This window comes from Macaca fascicularis, chromosome 9 (genome assembly GCF_037993035.2).
Source record: "Macaca fascicularis isolate 582-1 chromosome 9, T2T-MFA8v1.1".
In the NCBI taxonomy this organism is placed as follows: domain Eukaryota; kingdom Metazoa; phylum Chordata; class Mammalia; order Primates; family Cercopithecidae; genus Macaca; species Macaca fascicularis.
This window is the reverse complement of record NC_088383.1, coordinates 119,958,925-119,978,546: the sequence shown is the minus strand read 5'-3', so window position 1 is coordinate 119,978,546 and position 19,622 is coordinate 119,958,925. Positions and strand designations below refer to the sequence as shown.

At 36.6% G+C, this 19,622-nt stretch overlaps 1 protein-coding gene across 11 annotated transcripts in view; it reads right to left on the bottom strand.

The window, feature by feature from the left end:
- The window catches only part of PDCD4 (programmed cell death 4), a 28,822-nt gene extending 9,651 nt beyond the window's left edge, over positions 1-19,171 (bottom strand). Inside the window, exons 1-10 of one of the 11 annotated variants that reach the window (XM_074002699.1) lie at positions 19,081-19,171; positions 15,054-15,138; positions 14,787-14,891; positions 14,094-14,179; positions 13,498-13,585; positions 9,107-9,409; positions 7,529-7,623; positions 5,277-5,390; positions 2,761-2,982; positions 717-814 (exon numbers count right to left, since the gene is read on the bottom strand). In XM_074002699.1, coding sequence (XP_073858800.1) covers positions 717-814; positions 2,761-2,979 — 317 coding nt within the window. In that variant the 5' untranslated portion in view covers positions 2,980-2,982; positions 5,277-5,390; positions 7,529-7,623; ... (4 more) ...; positions 15,054-15,138; positions 19,081-19,171. Of the gene's footprint in view, positions 1-716; positions 815-2,760; positions 2,983-5,276; positions 5,391-7,528; positions 7,624-9,106; positions 9,410-13,497; positions 13,586-14,032; positions 14,180-14,786; positions 14,892-15,053; positions 15,139-19,080 lie in introns of all 11 variants that reach the window. The other 10 variants (XM_074002696.1, XM_074002697.1, XM_074002698.1 and 7 more) reach the window with 10 other exon arrangements.
- Positions 19,172-19,622: the final 451 nt, after the last annotated feature.

Here is a 19,622-nt window from a genome sequence, read left to right as displayed (position 1 = left end):
TTCTCCTTCAAGAAAAATCAAAACACATTACAAAATAACTGATCTACACTGAGAAGAAGCACTTCATATATAATTAACTTTCACCTAGATCCATGTCTTCCTACCCAGGAAGACCATTTCACTATGATGTGAAGTAGCCCTAGAAAATTAATATACAGACCTAAGGAAAACTAAGACATGGCTGAGTCCAAGTCTCCAAGAAGTCAAGAAAAATCATATAGCATAACTCCCAAATATCACATTTAGTTATTCCAAATATCATATTAATTATACTAAATCACAAGAGTGAAAAAGACATTTTCTGACTAAAATTCCTACAGTAGATAAATACAAAATAAAACTATAAATGAGGCCTCTCTTGTTAATGTTATCCATCTTATTAGAATATTAAACTACTACAGAATGCTAGAACCTGAAAACAGAACTTAAAAGATCTGTCCAATGGCTTTGTTTCATAAAGAAACTGAGGCCCAAAGAAGAGTGGCTTGACATGAAGGTAATTAATGATTTAGCTAAACTCCAGAACTTTTGCATTATAGTACTGTCCTCTTCCTGGTATGTCACGTCAACATTCTCTCCATTTTAACAGTGGAGAATATAGAGAAGTGACAAACAGATGTACAGAGTGTTTGATTAATGCCAAGTGTCATTTCAATATGATCCTGTAGAATTTTCCCCTATTTTGAAATTCTAAGCAGGAAAAGTGATTTACTTACCTAGCCTGCACACAATCTACAGTTCCTTTGTAACTATCAATATAGGTATTACATAAAATTCCATCTCCAACAGCTCTAGCAATAAACTGGCCCACCAACTGTAATAAGGAAAAAAAAAAAGAGCTATATAAAAAAATCTTAAATAACTTTTATAGGACACAATTTCTAAATACATAAATGATGATGATTGGCTGAAGTACACAGTCAGTACCTGAAAGATGCTGGAAGTTTTTTTAAAAAAAAAGCCTATGTAGTACCTGTTATGCCTGGCATACACTCCCACATCTTAACCTTCAAGTTAAGTGCCAGAGTGGGGGCCACCTCTGTTGTGCTCACTAATGAATTCCTACCACCTTGCACACTGCCTGAATACATAGTACATGATTTTTTTTTTTTTTTTTTTGAGACAGAGTCTCGCTCTGTCACCCAGGCTGGAGTGCAGTGGCGTGATCTCAGCTCACTGCAACCTCCACCTCCCGGGTTCAAGTAATTCTTCGGCCTCAGCCTCCCAAGTGGCTGGGACTACAGGCGCACGCCACCATGCCTGGCTAATTTTCACATTTCTAGTAGAGACGGGGTGTCACCATCTTGGCCAGGCTGGTCTCAAACTCCTGACCTCGTGATTTGCCTGCCTCAGCCTCGCAAAGTGCTGGGGTTAAATGAATGATTTAAGGTCAAGTGAAGTCTTCTTAAAAAAAAAAAAAGAGGAGGCCGGGCGCGGTGGCTCAAGCCTGTAATCCCAGCACTTGGGGAGGCCGAGACGGGCGGATCACGAGGCCAGGAGATCGAGACCATCCTGGCTAACACGGTGAAACCCCGTCTCTACTAAAAAATACAAAAAACTAGCCGGGCAAGGTGGTGGGCGCCTGTAGTCCCAGCTACTCGGGAGGCTGAGGCAGGAGAATGGCCTAAACCCAGGAGGCAGAGCTTGCAGTGAGCTGAGATCCGGCCACTGCACCCCAGCCTGGGCGACAGAGCAAGACTCTGTCTCAAAAAAAAAAAAAAAAAAAAAAAAAAGACTAGGTTCTCTCAAAAACTAATCAAAGGAATTTATCTTGTGGAGAAAGAAAAGTTGTATAGAAATAGCTGGAAGTATGTTCACAGCATTACTTATTATAAAAAATGGAAATTAGTGTCCAAAAATAAAGCTATGGTTCAATGGTATATATGTAAAATGGTATATTATGTGGCCACAGGGAAAGATATTTACCATATTTCATGGTATGAGAAAAATCAAGTTTACAAAATAGCATACATGGTATGATTCCATTTTTTTAATTTAAAAAAATTAAGGATTTATAGAAGTCATACACTGATATATACCCACAGAAAGGAGAATGGAAAACTTAACACCAGTAGCAGTTTTTGCTGGCCTTTCTTCTTTCCGGCTTTTATTTTTCAAAAATTCTACAATAAATATAAACTTATATAATCATTTTGTTACAGTACGTGTATTGGTATAAAAGGAAAAAATGTCTGCATTAGAATCACCACTCAATATCTCATACAGACTACTGTCTGTCATAAGTATAACAGAAACAGCATTTAGGAACTGACATGCCTATATTCTATTTCTAAATTAATGTTTTAGGTAAAATGATTTTACCTTGATTAAAAACTTTTGACAATAACAATTTCACATGTTTTTAAAGCTACAAAAGGGAAGAGTCTTATTCCTGACTTTTTATAATAAACATTAGTGAAGCAATCGTAACCTACATTTTTTAAAAATCTTAGTTAATAAAACAATTACATATAATAAAGACTATATATATGGCAAAACAAAAAAAAAAGAACTAAAAACTACACAGATCATGGGGGAAAAGTACAACGTAACATTAAATTTATAGCATGATGAAGACCATGTTTAAAAAACAAAAGAACTAGGAAAAAATACACCGAAATGTTAGAGGGGTAGTTCGGTGTGGTAGGAAATGTGGGCCATCCCCTTCCATCTACTAAAATTTCCTAGGAGTATACATTACTTCCACAATTAGGAGTATAGTCGTGGGAGGGAATGAACAAAAAGAAGAATCATACAAACCTGTGGTGCTCTAGGAGTATCCAATGCTAATTCAGGTAGATCTTTCAACAATTTATCAAATGATTTTTCCACATCACTTGTGCTCATTACTGTCCCACAAAGGTCAGAAAGAAGCTTAGATGTCATCTCTCTATGACTAGCCTTCCCCTCCAATGCTAAGGACACTGCCAACACCGGTACTCCACTTTTCATTTCACCAAGATTTAAATCTCTTAACATTTCCTGTTCAAAAAAATAATTTAAAAACATTTTTAACGTGTATCACTACCTACAGTTCAATAAAATTTTATATTTGAAAAATCAAGCTTTTATCTATATGTCTTTACCTCTCACTCTTTGGAAATAATCAAAAGACACAGTCATGTTTTAGGAGATAGGATAAATACACCTTTTTTCCCTGTGCATAAATTAGACATTGATCCACTTTGTCAAGCTTTAACTGCCTTAACATCGCTAAATTCAAAAATGTGAAATACATTTAAAATACTGTCATGGGTCACTTAACGACATGGATACATTCTGAGAAATTCACCATTTAGGTGATTTCATCAGTGTGCAATCATTATAGAGTGTACTTACACAAACCTAAATGGCATAGCCTACATGTAGGCTATATGGTATAACCTATTGCTCCTGGGCTACAAACCTGTATAGTATGTTACTATACTGAATACTGTAGACAACTATAACACAATGGTTACCTATCTAAACACAGAAAAGATATAGTAAAGAGTATTATTTGAGACCACAGGTATATATGCAGTCTGTCATGGAAACATCATTATGCAGCTCATGGCTAGTTCATTAAACCACATAATATTGCTAAGATTGGTATTAGGAGTAACTAACCTGCCTTACAATCTATTATTTCTATAAATACTGTTTTATGAGAATTTGTGGAGAAATTCATTTTACATTATCATAAGCTATTTATATACTACTTTTCTTCAAAGCCTTCTCTTGAAATAAAAATTCACTTTACACTTCTGTATCAAGTTTAAAATTAGATCTTAAACAACTGTTTTTAAATAGGATTATTGGTTTAAAATTCTGGGGTAAATTTAAAATTTCCTACTAGAAATATAATAGCTGCAGCTAATACTTATTGACTAATGTATCCGGCATTATAATAGCCTCTTTATTTATATTATCTTATTTAATACTCAAATAGCCCTTTGAGTATTAAATTATTATACCTATCATACTCAAAGCAGAGAGGGCACACAGCTGGAGTAGCCAAACTGAAAGCGGAATAAAGGTAGACTGACTCTAGAAGCTAAGTTCTAATTCAGTTAGAGTGCCCTCCTCTTTAATGAAAGTTTTCTTAGAATCTTTAAATCATGATACACTACTAAGAGAGTGCCAGAACTATTTTACAGCCACCTAACTGGTGTCCTTGTTAGTAATCTCTTCTCACTCACTACAGTTCATCTTCATTGACTGCACTTTAACAACTAATCCATTACCCTCAAACACGATACTCCTCTTTCCTGGAAAACTATCTTAACTGGCGAACTCCTCACCATCCTTCAGAACAGCAGAGAATCATCTCTACTATTACTCTCTATTTTATGCTTTCCAAACCTACTCAGTTAATAGATATGTAGTATACAGATGGTCTTATGCGAGGTAGATAACAAGATTTCAACAGTCCCTGCCCTCACAGACTCATGGAAACTTTTCCTCTATAACAGAATGTTTCACATACTTTAATAATCTGTTTACATATCATTTCTTTCACTTGACTGGGCTTCAAAAGGGCAAGAATCACCTATTACAAATTCCTCCAGATGGTATGCACAGAACAAATATTTGTCTTATATTCAAATCCTACAAATCCAAAGATAACAAACCTCACAGTACCAGACAAATCATAAAAGTCTAGTCTAAATTTTAAGAATCTAAATGATCAAAGTCTTCTAAGGGTTACAATTATATTACTTTAATTCAATAATCCTAACTGACCAATAGTTTTATTTTATCCTAAATTTACTTTATGAACAATTCATAATTATTCTCATGGTTTCTAATTCTTTTTCAAATCTTTATTATTTGTGGGGTTTTTTTTTTTGGACAAAGTACAAAGAAATTTTATCCTACTTCTGAATATACTTGAAATAAATGTCAAAAAAATGAAACTATGTCAGGCATTCTTGTCTGAGGTCCCTGAAGAGGTTTCAGGGGGGTCTATAAGTGCCCTCAAACTGCTAAAATTATATCTTATAAATTATAAAAACAGATTTTATAAATTCATATACATTACAAATTATCATTATAAAAATTATTAAAATATTGTCATTTTTCAGAGAAGAAAATGGCATATAGCTCTCATCACATCCCAAATATATAACTATTTTAATGTAATGAGATTTTATTCCATTTCTTAGAAATTCACTCATGCAAAAGAAAATGATTAAATTTATTCAGTGACCCAAGATCATTCCAGATGTATTTTGCTTATAAAAGATGTCTTCTCTCCTATATTAAATAAATTACACTTGCAACTTTAAACCTACCGCAACTTCATTAGTATCTCCATGCTCAAAATATTCCTGTATGATTGGTGTTAAAGTCTTCTCAAATGCCCTTTCATCCAAAGGCAAAACTACAGTTTCATAAACACAGTTCTCCTGTGAGGGGAAAAGGGAGTAAGAGTTATAAAAAACAAAATGCAAATAAACAAATGAAATTGTTGTATAATTTTATATTCTAAGTAGTTAATAATCCCCACTTAGCACAAGACAAAGATATGCTACATACATTCATCACATAAAAACAGAATCTAGGCCAGGCAAGGAGACTCACACCTACAATCCCAACACTTTGGGAAGCAAAAGCAGGAGGTTCACTTGAGGCCAGGAGTTCAATACTAGCCTGGGCAACATAGCAAAACCCTATCTCTACAAAAAAATTTTAAAAATTAGCCAGGCATGGTAGCCTGCACCTGTAGTCCTAGCTACTCAGGAAGCTGAGGCAGAAGGCTCTCTTAAGCCCAAGAGTTTGAGGCTGCAGTGAGCTATAATTAATTCATCACTGTACTCCAGCATGGACAACAAAGCTAGAAAATAGTAATAAAATAATAATAAAAATAGTAGAATGTGTATGTCACTGCTCTTTTACAAAATCAGAATAAGCCAATATATAGATTAGAGCCATTAACCATAGCAAATACATAATTTGCTCCCAACCCCCATGTCTTAATTTTTTCTCTCAAAATGTTTATGTCTCTCTCAAAACCAATCTTTCGGTAACCAAAAAGCTTCATGATGGCTTCCTATCATATATGGTATTTTAATTAAAACTTCACTTTTAGAAAAAATGAAGCAGAAACCAAAGCCTTCACGATTAGCATTATTATAATAAAAAGTATAACACAAAGATCAAGGTTGTAGTGACAGAAAAAAATCTCTAAGGAAAAAAGCACTGTTCAATTGAAATTTCAAAAAGAAGATTAACATACATCATCGAACCACTCCTCTCTCCCCATGCAAAACAAGCTCTGAAATGTAGTGCCCCCCCTTATCTACAGGGTGTATGTTCCAAGCCCTGTCAGAGGATGCCTGAAACCACAGATAGTACCAAACCCAATAAATACTGTTTTTTCAATCTGATAACCTAGACAGCTACCATGTGACGAATGCATGAGTAGTGTATACATTGCAGATACACACTGGACAACGGAATGGCTCACATCCTAGGCAGGATGAGGTGGATGAAGCTGGACAGCGGGAGATCTCATCACACTACTCAGAATGGCATGCAATTTAAAACTTATGAATTACTTCTGAAAGTTTCCAATCAGTATTTTCAAACCACACCGAACCATGGATAACTGAAACTGTGGAAAGTGAAACCACGGATAAGAAGAGACTGCTATATTTGCAACCTGTGACTGGCTTCAGCCTAAAAACATATACTTGAAAGATTAAGACATTTTTAGCAAAGATTCTACAGTACTTGAATCCTACTAGTTTCATATTTGTCATATTCTCTTAGAAATATTTCCATGTCCAACTATTACTTAAAACAGTTAAATACATACATACAACACACAATAAAAACAATGTAACATATACTCTTTAACATTTTCCTGTCTAAAATTTCCATCACCGTGTCTTACCTTATGCAAAGACACGATTTTCAAAAAACATAATCAAAATGTTTGGGATGTGCTTCAAAATAATCCAAAACAGGGTAGGGCAAACAGGCCAAGAGAAGACAGAGAGTAAATGGAATGAAACAAGACTGCCTATGAGTTTGTAATTATTTAAGTTTGTAAAGCTAAGAGAAGAGTACAAGCAGATTATACTATTCTACTTTAAAATTTCCATTAAAAAAATATTAAAAATTCACTACACAATCTTATTAAAAATTTACATTTTCAGCATTATCCCTAAAAGATGCACGTCCCCAAAACAAAATTAGTTACCATTCTAAACGGTAATATTTAAAAGCAACCTAGTATCTCTAACTCATAATATTCAAAAGAAGATATTCTCAATTATAATTACTATAGAAACAAACTATATTAACAGAATTTACTGAAAAATGGTCAACTTAATAATCCTAAGTGAATTTGTAAAGAGCTATTTTTGACTCACTATGGAAACCAAGTGAAAGTTATGCATATATTACTGTCAGTTTACTTGGTTTCCTAATCCAAAACATATATATATATGATTTGACACATGTATGAGTAAACTACAAACATGAAGTCAAAAAAGTTCATAAACATTTTAAATATTATGAAAAAGCAAAGCACTGATACCTGGTCATCATCATAGTTAGGATCTTTCACATCTACCTCCTCCACATCATACACCTGTCCAGGTGTACCCCAGACACCTTTGCCTCCTGCACCACCTGAAAAAGTTTAGAATTGAGAAAGAAAACACATAAAATTCATCAATTTGTTGAAATCTAAAATAATCCTAAATGTTCCGATGTTAAATAACAGCTAAAAAAATTTGTATTTAATGTCTATGTTAGTTTTTTTTCCAGTTTTCTTTCCCTATTGGTTTCCTTTTTGTTCAGACCACTCTTTCAATATTTCTGAAAACATTAAGTTCAAATAGCTTATGAAGTTAAAAACTAAAAAAGCAGATACTTTAAAATAAAAGCAAAAACAAATAAAGATAAAAAATAGCTATACTGAGGACCTCAAAGGGTATGATATTGCAGCTGAGCTCTAAATTTTATTCGACATTTCTTTGGGACCAAGACAAAAAGAAACATGCTGGGCCAGTAAAGCGTAGCATAGAAAACTCAACAAGGGAAAAATTATTTGACAAAAAAGGACAGTAACCACCATCAAATATTTTAAAGTCAAATACAGTACTCTTTAAATATAAAAGTACACATTAAACCACACTATTAAGCAATATATTACAAATATAGAAAACAATACTAATTGCTTTTAAGCATTAACAGCCCTGAAAATTCTATTTTCTAAATACAAAACAACCAATAGAAGCTTAACAATTCCAATTTTCGAAGTTGCTTTTCTACATCAACTTACTGAAATGTTTTAAGGACCAATGCACTACATTATTTTTTAAAGAATCTTTACAATGTCACCAACATTTCTGTTTTTGGAGGGTTTTATTTTGTACCAACTATATCCTTGCCATCAGACCAAAACAGAATCTGATAACCAGGTTTCATTTTGATATAAACCATGATTGCAGAGCCATTCAACAAAAATAATTTTTGACACCACAAAAACATTTTACAAGAAACCTACACTATAAATTGAAGTTCCCACCATTCAAAAGATGATGAAATCATCAGAAAACTCTTAATCAACAAATATTTGTCTATGACGTGCTAGTCACTATTTCAGGTACTAGAGATACAGCAGTGAAACAGACCAATGCACTACAGAACCCAAAATAAAGAGCTAATGAGAACTCACAACCAGATCTCGGAAAACATTAAAATTCAGATCCAGATGGTATCAATCAAATTTATGTTTACTAGTAGTAGTAATGGACATAATTATATTAATTAAATAAGTATGATGGATTTCTGACTCCTTTCAAACTTAAAGAACATATGCAAAACTCGTAACAGTGAAAAACATCAGTGCATATTTTGCTGGAAATAAACCGTTAACATTTTGCTAAAGAAAATTAAATCTACTCAAACAAGAAAAAAGATCAACCTAAAGAAAAAGTGAGATGGTCCTCACCTTATTACTAAGTAAAAATATATACAAACTGTAAAGCCTTATATTATCACTGTTTTAATTTCTCTCATTCCTAGAACAAGGAAATTGTAGTACAAGAACCAGACAATTTTTTTCCACTTGTTTATCTTCCATTTGTTGGACATGATATATACCAACCTTTCTTTGGTAGTCCCCTTCCTTTCCCAGATCTGGATCGCCTATCCAGCAACCTTCCCTTTGGACTGGTTGGCACAGTTACTCCACTTCTAAGGGCGTCACTCCCATTGTCGCTGACCGAATCGCCTCTGCCAGAGTCCCGGGATGAGTTTTTCCTTAGTCGTCTTTTTGCCTTGGCATTAATTCTAGCTTCATTAATGGAGGATGCTGAAATCCAATTTCCATTTATTTCATTCTTTATTTCCTCAGTCCCAGGGTTTTCTTCATCACCAGAAAAGAGACAGTCACTTAAATTATCAGGATCTTAAAGAGAAAAATGAAGAAAGAAAATTCTTTTTTTTTTTTTTTTTTTTTTTTTTTTTGAGACGGAGTCTCGCTCTGTCGCCCAGGCTGGAGTGCAGTGGCCGGATCTCAGCTCACTGCAAGCTCCGCCTCCCGGGTTCACGCCATTCTCCTGCCTCAGCCTCCCAAGTGGCTGGGACTACAGGCGCCCGCCACCACGCCCGGCTAATTTTTTTTTTTTTGTATTTTAGTAGAGACGGGGTGAAAGAAAATTCTAAGTATTTTAAGTATCTACTGTTTTACAGACATAGTGGTAAGTTAGATTAGGTTGAATCACATGACACGACCATTTTTGCGGGTAAATTACAGTCGCATATTGGGAATTTCATCTACTTCAATCTAATAACAACTAAATAAGATTATTTTTCACATTATCAAGGAAAGTAAACCAAGGCACTGAATTTTAACAGTTTACCAAAAGAAGCATGTTATTTCACGTGTTTAGATCATAAAATCTATGCTAACAGCAACACCAAATATAAAACCCTTAGACTTTTATGAGCTAAGAGTTAAGCAATTGGAGATATTAAGAAAAGACAAAGCATCTTGAGAAGAGACACAAACTAATATTTATAGAATGCCTACTATTATTTATCAGGCACTGTACTAGACACTCTATCATTTATTTATGCACAAGTTTGGCAGTTAGTTATTATAACATTGAGGACAGATAAGGAAACTAAGGCTGAGAATGTTTAAATGATTTGCCAAACATCCCGTAACTAGGTATAAATACTTAAGATCTATTAGTAATCCAAAAAAGAACGAAAGGAATTTAGCAAATAATCCATATGATTGTTAAGCTGAACTGCTGATGCTTTACTGCCTCAAGATAAAGTTTGCTTTCAAGAAAAGCCATCATCTCAAAGTCCTAATTCATCTCCCTAAACTGTTCTCATATTACTTACCATCCTGAAAATCTTCCAGCCTATATAAAATTGATTCTTCTAAAAGAGATCAACATACTGGAGTTTCCAGTGGTTCCCCTACTTAGAATGTCACCCTCTTTGTTATTTTCAGTTATCAAAATCCTTTAGGATATAGCCCAAGTCTTACTCCCTCCATTAAAACTTCCCTTACAACTCTAGCTACAGTAACACTAATTGCTCACATACTATTCATTCAACACGTCATGGAAAGCACTTTCTTTTTATATAACAGTCTTTTTCTTCCAACTAAGTCATACGCTTCAAATGAGAAACCACAACTAGACTGTATGTCCTTCTCTGTATCCCCATCACCTAGCAGAGTGTCCTTCATACTCAAATTCCATGGAGATCAAGTGGAGGCACTTGGCTTTGCCCTGAAAGCTCTTTAAGTCAGAAAGGCTACTGAATTAGCTACCACTGGGCCAGAGTTTTGTTCATTATTGTTAACTCAAATCAGAGCTGAATCACTCAAATCATTTTCTATATGCCTAAAGATAATTATAACATGTCAGGTCTATGTGCATGGACTTTAACGTTTTAAGATATATTCAAACCAAAAATTTTCATCAACCTATAAAAAGCCTACATGTGTTTAAATCTTTACAATTCTTGACATACTTAGGAAGGTGGGAATGTTTTATTGTAAACAAAATCATCTATTAGAGCCAAATTATTTCACTAGTCTCCTAAGTAGTCTCCCTGCCTGCAGTCTTCAAACTATACTGAATGAAGACTGATTTTCTCATGCATGCCCTCACTGAAGATCCTTTAAAAGTAATCCCATTATGTCACAAAACATGTAAACTCTTTTTTTTTTTTTTGAGACGGAGTCTCGCTCTGTCGCCCAGGCTGGAGTGCAGTGGCGCAATCTCAGCTCACTGCAAGCTCCGCCTCCCAGGTTCACGCCATTCTCCTGCCTCTCCCTCCCAAGTAGCTGGGACTACAGGCTCCCGCCACCACGCCCGGCAAATTTTTTTGTGTTGTTAGCAGAGACAGGGTTTCACTGTGTTAGCCAGGATGGTCTTGATCTCCTGACCTCGTGATCCGCCCGCCTCGGTCTCCCAAAGTGCTGGGATTACAGGCGTGAGCCACCGCAGCCGGGCAAAATGTAAACTCTTTACCTTGTAACTTGATCTTGCCCTTGCTTACCTCACCAGAATCACTGCTAACTACTCCCACACTAAAATTGTCAGAGCTTAAGTTAGATATCATAGGAAGGAGATGGGAGGGATTCATTTGGCAGAAGAATATTGAGTATATTACAAAAAGAGTATGTATAAAGTGGGAAACCACTAAGAAAATGTTTCAGTAATTCAGTCACAAGCTAACTGGTAAAGAGCAAGGGTAGTAACTGTGGGAAAATAATAATGTTATACTTTTAAAGAAAATAATAAAGGCTTTTAAGCAGAATGTATCTACGATTAAAGAGAAGTGGAACAATGCCTTAAAAGTTTTCGAACTGGTGAGAAGCCGGTGTTAGGATGGTGTGTTTGGGACATCACCACAACCATCAGCAGTAATTACAGTCTTAGTGGAAGCAGCCGTAGTACTGTTTCTTTCATCATTACCACTACTATTGTCAACTATTAGATTCCAGGTTCCACACTACATGGTACCTATTAGATACCAGGTTCTATGCTAGGCACTTTACATATGTGGTCTGTAAGCCTCAAAAGCTGTAGAAAGAAACTGTTTATCCTCATTTTACAGAAGGAATGTGTTTCACAAGAAGTTACATATCTAGAAAGGATTATGGCTAGGATTCAAACCCATATTTTTAATCCCATATGACTATAACTACAGAAAATACAAAACTGGAATATCGCAGAGTATTGACAGCTAAAGAAAAATGGACAAGGGAGTGAAAGTAAAGAGAGATAAACAAAAATGATTAAGTAGAAGGGGCAGAAAGACCAGGATCAGATAAATTAGATGACATTTTCATGTAAGAGTGGATGGTTGAGAAAAACATTAAATATCTACCTGTAACATAGCGCTTTCATCGTTGCACTATTAAGGTGAACCACAAAACTAGTCCAGAAGACACAGGACTCAGAACTATAATAAAATGTCTTAAACTGTCCCTTGGAGTATTCAATTTAAATGTATCTATTTCCCATAATCAAGTTTTCTTTTCTTCAACCATTTTAATATTCTTTCAAGTATGTTTATGTCTTTGCAGCAGTAAACATTCTCTCTCAGTATAATTTATATATTTGACCTTATAATTTTTAACCTATGTTTATATTAATTGCTTTATATTTTGTTATTCATACTAACCTAAGTGTTGGAGTTCCATAGCCCCTATTGAGCTGACTTTAAGAAAACCAAAATTAAAATGATAACCTGAGTACAGAATGTGATGACTTCAAAACTGTTTTCTATTGTGTACTAATTCCCTCTTTCTGAATTCTGACATCTCAATAGTAACCACTCTAATTGTATATGACCACAGCACCCGAAAATCACATTTTCAATTAGTGGTGTCCAATGAGTGGCATAATTAGAATATTACCACATTTTCATGTATTACATACCTACTATGTGCTTCACAGACTTAACACACATATACAGTATCTCACTAAATCCTAATTATAAATCTATACAGAGGGTGTTTATATCCCAATTTTATACACTAAGAAACTGAAGGTCAGAATAAATAACCTACTTCCTCCAAGTAAAAGAGTAAGAGTGTGACTTGGATTGCTATAGAAAGAACTTACTACAAAGAGGGTCTGTCTTACGCCTATCCAAATATTGAAGAACAAGTTTTTTATTTTAAGGCAGTGCTGGACAGAAGCACCAAGAACAGGGTTAAAACTAGGTCTTATTGTAGTTAGGAACAAAAAGTATACATTTTAAAGCTATGTTTCTATTTCTAATAGAAATAGAATGCAAGTCACATAAGAAATTTTAAATTTTCCAGTAACCACATTAAAAAGTAAAACCAGGTGAAATTAATTTAAATAAATTTTATTTAATCTAATATAACCATAATATCATCTCAACATGCAAGCAATGTAAAAAATTATTGAGATAGTTGACCTTCATCTCAACTCAGAGTAGCCACATTTCAAGTACTCAACAAACACACGTGGCGAAGCGCAGTGGTGCACACACCTGTAATCCAGCTACTGAGGAGGCTGAAGAGGGAGGATCACTTGAGCCCAGGAGTAATAATAATCACATGTAGCTAGTGGTTACTATACTGGACAGTGCAGAAAAGTAGCAATTACCTATATGTAAAATATATTCTTAAACTCTATTACCATCCCCATCTCAATTAAGTAGGTATATATTACCCATTTATAACCCTAAAGCATACTCATACAGCTTCTGTACATAGCAGCACAGAAATGATCATTAATTACATAAAAATTTTTTCAATTTTTTACCACACTTTAAAAAGATCTGTAAATAAACAATGGTAAAGAAGCTTCAAATTCAACATGTTTGTTCAGATCAAAGAAAACTATGTATGTTGTAAACAATACTGAGTTGTCATTGAAGAAATAAAGATGTAGTAATGAAATACACTTAAAATGACAGAAAATACACAGCTTTCAATATTAATAAAATTATAAGGCAAAGAATTATCTAAAGTATACCAATATGAACTGTTCTCACTATTCAGATATTATACAATTCTAATTACCTTTTTGTGGAGATGATTTTGAAAACTATAAATACATTTCAAATCGTCTTGAGCTACTCACATTTGGTCATCTATTCCACAAAACTTTGTTCATTTTTATGATAATAACATACTATTGAAGCACCATGGAGAATTAGGGAAAATACCCTAGGTAATTCAGAATATAAAAATTATTCGTTAAGAAAGATATCAAAAGATACCAGTAAGTTAATATTACAGAAATCACTAACTAGCCCATGTGAAAATAAGCAGGCTCACTATTCTTCTCTGTTCTGTACTACATAATGCAGGATAGGAATGTGTGGAATGTGAAAGGATACGCAGAAAAATAGGACGTGTAATGAATTCCCATGAAAATAAAAATCACAAACCTGACTTTAAAAATAATATAGCCCGTTTTCTTATAGCATGAATAAAGCAGTATTTAAAGATAGTTTTTCTATCATGTTTTTATAAAATATGGAATGGTCTGAAGCTTACTCACAACATAGTCAAGGTTCAAGATATTCAGCCCGGGCAACATAGTGAAATTCTCTCTCTACAAAAAATAAAAAATTAGCCTGGTGTGGTGGCACATGCCTGTTGTCCCAGCTGCTGAGGAAGCTGAGATAGGGGAGGATCTCTTAAGCCTAGGAAAGTGGAAACTGCAGCGAGCCATGATCACACCACTGCACTCCAACCTGGGTGACAGAGCAAGATCTCATCCCAAGACGAAGAAAAAAAGAAAAAAAAAAAAAAGGAAATTCTTACTTACCTGCAGGGTTTACATTCAGTATCTGCTCACTTTCTACATCCATTTTTCCTTAATTTCACTTGCACTGATTAAACAAATTACCAAATGGAAGTCTTCCTTCAGAATCTGTTTTTTTAAAACAAAAAAAGAAAGCTTCAACATCTTTTAAACTGATGTAATTAAGCTGAATTAAACTTACTTAAGCACACTGTAAAAACAAACAACCAACAAAAAAAAACATAATTCCATTAAATAAAAGAGTTCACTTTACTTTCAAAGACAACTTACCCTAATTAACATTTGGTTCCAATCTTCTTGATAAATTTATCTAAGTCAAAAAAAATTCCAGATTTCAGCATGTGCCAAAGCACCCCTTTAATTGGAATTAAAAGATATGTTTGCGATATGTGGTTATGTCAAGTTAAAAAAAATACACACATCCAAATCTTTTAGGAATACTAAGCCTCAAAATTAATCTGATATACATATATAGGAATATAAATACTGGATAGTTCCCTACCAATGAATTATGAGAACTACTCCAAAATAAAAACAACACAGTTTTAGTTAATAAAGAATATCACATGACTGTGTTATTTTTCACATTACGGCATATCTGAAAGGCAGATATATCTGCCACTCATTACCTAGGTCTATAATTACCAGAATAAGACTTTGAGATTGGGAGAAACTTTTAAAATCAGCTTTTTTGATAATATTACTTATATGAGAAATCCATTTTTTAAAAATCTGATCATTTCAGAAAGGAGTAAGTACAACAAGATAAGCATCTCAGTATTTTAGGCCTCAGTTTCAAAATGGCTTAAAAATTATTAATCCTGGAAGGTGTGATGAAATCAGTTACCTTTTAGACAATTAACTTAGTGATACAGATCCAATGTTATATGAAAGAAATATCAAAATAGTTTTCAAAAAATATATTACCAGAAAAAGTGCAACCAAATTAAGATTTCAGAATCTCTCTAGAAGTATTTTTTAAATAGTGGTTTAGAGTACTTAAGTGTATGTTTAAGTCACATAGGTTGGTTATAAGTCCTTCCAGTCATTTACAATCAGGCTGCTAGCAGTGTGCTCTTCAGAGATATAAAATGCACAAATTAATGGAAATGCCTAATAATTACAGAAAAGCACATTTTTTTCCATATAACGTAACCTACTGTTAGATGTCATTTAAGGATAACAATGATATATGCAGAGCCTCCTGGGACTCAAAGGTGAAACTGACTTTTAAATTCCACATTATATACTATTATTTGCTAACACAAGTTTATAGCCCTTTTCTTCAGAAAAGGGTACTATTTTGCAAAGCAAAAACAAATGGACCTTGTGTTAAAATTGTAAGGTTTTTTTTTTTTTTTGAGATGGAGTCTTGCTCTGTTGCCCAGGCTAGAGTGCAGTGGTGTGATCTCTGGCTCACTGCAAGCTCCGCCTCCCAGGTTCACACCATTCTCCTGCCTCAGCCTCCTGAGTGGCTGGCACTACAGGTGCCAACCACCACGCCCGACTAATTTTTTGTATTTTTAGTAGAGACGGGGTTTCACCGTGTTAGCCAGGATGGTCTCGATCTCCTGACCTCATGATCCGCCCGCCTCGGCCTCCCAAAGTGCTGGGATTACAGGCGTGAGCCACTACCCGGCCTATAAGCTTCTTGCTATGGCATAATCCTCAGACTAACATGCTATCATATTGCTTGGGAACTTAACAAAACGGTGAAATCATTCTCTAATTCTATTTAGAATAAAATAATGTGAATCTTTAAAATCACTTTTTAATACAACTCCCGCCAACTTTAGATATGAAAAAAATCTTAAATATATGTAGAGATTCATATAAATACATGAACAAAAATGATTTGCAAATCTAAACATTCAGCATCCTTCATGGCTGAAAAGGCCACATTCTGTTTTAATTCCATGCATGAATTACATATAGAAAAGGAATAATGTCATATGTGTTTCAGTTTTTTAGAGTTCCATTACAAAGTCTTTTTCATTCTTGATGAAAGCATAACCTTTGAGAGAATATTTTCTGCAGAGCCCAATAAGTGAAATGATTATAACTAATGTTTATAAAGCCCTTTACAATTCAAAAAGAATTGTACATGTATTATTTAATGTACCTTACAGAACAATCTTCAGGTAAGTACCTTACACACAACTAAACAGATTCAGAGAGGATAGGTGATATGTCCAACGACAGCCAGCTGCTTAGTGAAACAGCCAGGACGAGAATTCAGACCTTCCAAATCCAGTACTGTTTGCACAAGTTCAATCCAAGATTTTAATAACCCACAGGAAGATTATTTTCAAGGGTTACCAGAAGCTTATTAAAACAGACTTCTGCTGTTAAATCAAACTTTTAAATGCTGTTTTCCAAACACTAAAAATAATTATTTTAAACTATTATACAGAAGGCATTCCGTCAAACAAAGAAAACTGTCAGGAAATGACTATCATCTCTTTTATTAAGATAAAAACAAAGTTATCTTAATAGTCCTGTGTCGTTAGGCAATGATAACCTGATCAAGAACTCAAGTCATATTTGAGAGCAACAAACACGTTTTAAGAGTTTAGATAAGCATAAGACACGTTCTACGTTTTTCTTCTCTTTAAAGTAGTAGGATTTTTTCCAATTTATTTAACCACCCTTACTTGGCCCAAACAAGAAAATATAAAGCAAAAAATCCAAACCCTATTTCCTTCATACTAACCTACAAAAATGAATTTTCGATGAGAAAACTATACATACAAGTTAGAAGAAAATGAAGGCTGACATTAAACACTGTCCTTTTCTTCAGTGTTACATGAAACAAGCAATCAGAAGTATTCAATTGCCAAAACATTCCCTAAGAGACCCTCCACTCTCCCACGAAATATATATGTATTTCCTGAACTATACCTCATAAATTGCTCTGGCATTTTGGGGAGTCAAGCTTTGGCCATTTATTAACTAGGATTACTTGTATTCATTCTCCGGCTACAAACAGCTAATTAGCAGCTTAAAACCAGCTAAAAGCATTCTACTACAGTAATGCAAAAGTGAGCACTACAGATAATATTCAAGTGGCATTTATTTTTGCAGTCCTAACAATTATTTTTCCTTTCACATTAGTACCACAGAAAAAGCCAATCAATTATAATTCCAAGACACTTACTGAAATATTAAGGTATTCAATAAGCCTATAATGAAGGAATATTAAGGGTATAAATGCCAGTAACTCCTTGCTTAAAAAGCACTTGGTGGTTTCCCAAAAAAAGTCACGTTATCAAAATCATAAAAATTAAAGTAAAAATACAAGTTAAAAAACAAGGGAAACCCTTTTTTGCCAGACATGTAGTCGCATTTCTGATCGTTTTCATCATTTGTAGACACTACACAGTCGCTGGCTATGTAGCGAGTTCTCAAAAGGGGTAGGTGGGCGACATTGACGTCTGCAGACAGTTTTGAAGCTCTTGCAAAACTCCATGTACGTTACAGCATCAAACTGACAAATGCAGCAGACGGCATGCGTTTCACAGAAAGGGGGCTCCCTTCCCAGCTTTGTTTTCTCTGGGAGATTATATTTTACCTGAACTAAAAAAAAAAGAGACCCTTTGCCGGAGGACTGGCTCGGCGAAGTTCGCGCGGGGCTCGGGCGGCCGGCACGTGTTCGCCTCCTAGGGCCCCCCCAGTGAGGCTAGCGCGCGGCCCCTCCCCACAGCGGCCGGACCCTTTCTCCCGCAGCGGGCTCAGGCCAGGACCCCCGAAGTCCCCAGCCCGGGTCGGCCCCCGGAAGGGGCTGGGCCGGGGCCAGGAACGGAGCTCCAGGGTCACGCCGAGCAGGGGGGCGCATCTTCAGAGAATTCCCAGGGAGAGCAGGGGGCGGGGAGGGCGCGAATCTTCCTCACAGGATTTCAGTCCAGCCGGAAACACGCCTTCCAATCCCGGCCCCTGAATTCAACCTCCGCCAGAGGGGGAGGTGGGTTGAGGGAGACCTTCGAGGGCAAGCGTCCCGCGCGCCCCTCTCAGTGGGAAGAGGGCTCCGGGAGGGGGCGGGCCCGCGCCACCACGCTCCAGGCTGGGCCCAGAAAGAGGGAACCGGGCCGGCTGCCCGCAGTCCGGGGCGTTGGGGCGGGCGCGGCTGGACCTGTGGGGCTACGAGGAGGCAGCCGGGGCCCCGCACCGCTGGCCCGGACCTGACAGGGCCGCGGCCCCCACGCCCCCGCCCCCTCCCATCGTGCGGCTGCCTCCGAGGGGGGATGGGGGAGAGGGCGCAGTCTTCCCGAGCGTGTGAGCCGCGCCTACTGGTACTGACCCCTCCGGCCCCTGCCGCTGCTCGCCCAGGTCCCTGGTCAGCCGGCCCCGACCCCGCTCTTCTGGCTCTGCCGCCGCCTCGGAGAGTCTCTGGCCCCTCTCGCTCTGTTTGTTTTTGTTTTCTTCTACCCAGTAACACGGGGGCGAGAGGGCGGCGCTTATTGGCCAAGGCCGGGTGGTCGGCTGGCCAATCGTGGCGGTGGAGCCGGAGCTGAGGCGGAAAGGGGAGAGGAGTGAAACGTGGAAAGTTGGAGAGGGGCGCGGAGAGCGCATGCGCTTGTGGTTCCTGAGACTGGCTGGAGCGGGAGCGGAGCGGGAAGCCGGGGTGGGGGTGTGTTGGGAAGCGTGGCGAGATGGGAGCGTCGGGAAAAGGGCAGTGCTGGGGGATGGGAACGAGGATGAAGCTGCCTAGTCCCAGCTCACCCATTCTCCTTACAGGGCGTTCTGCAAACTGGGCTGAAGCACAGGTTTTGAGCTTCCTGACGTCGCTGCCTCCATTTCTAGACACTCCTTAGGTGAACACTCCAAGTGATCAGCCTGCCC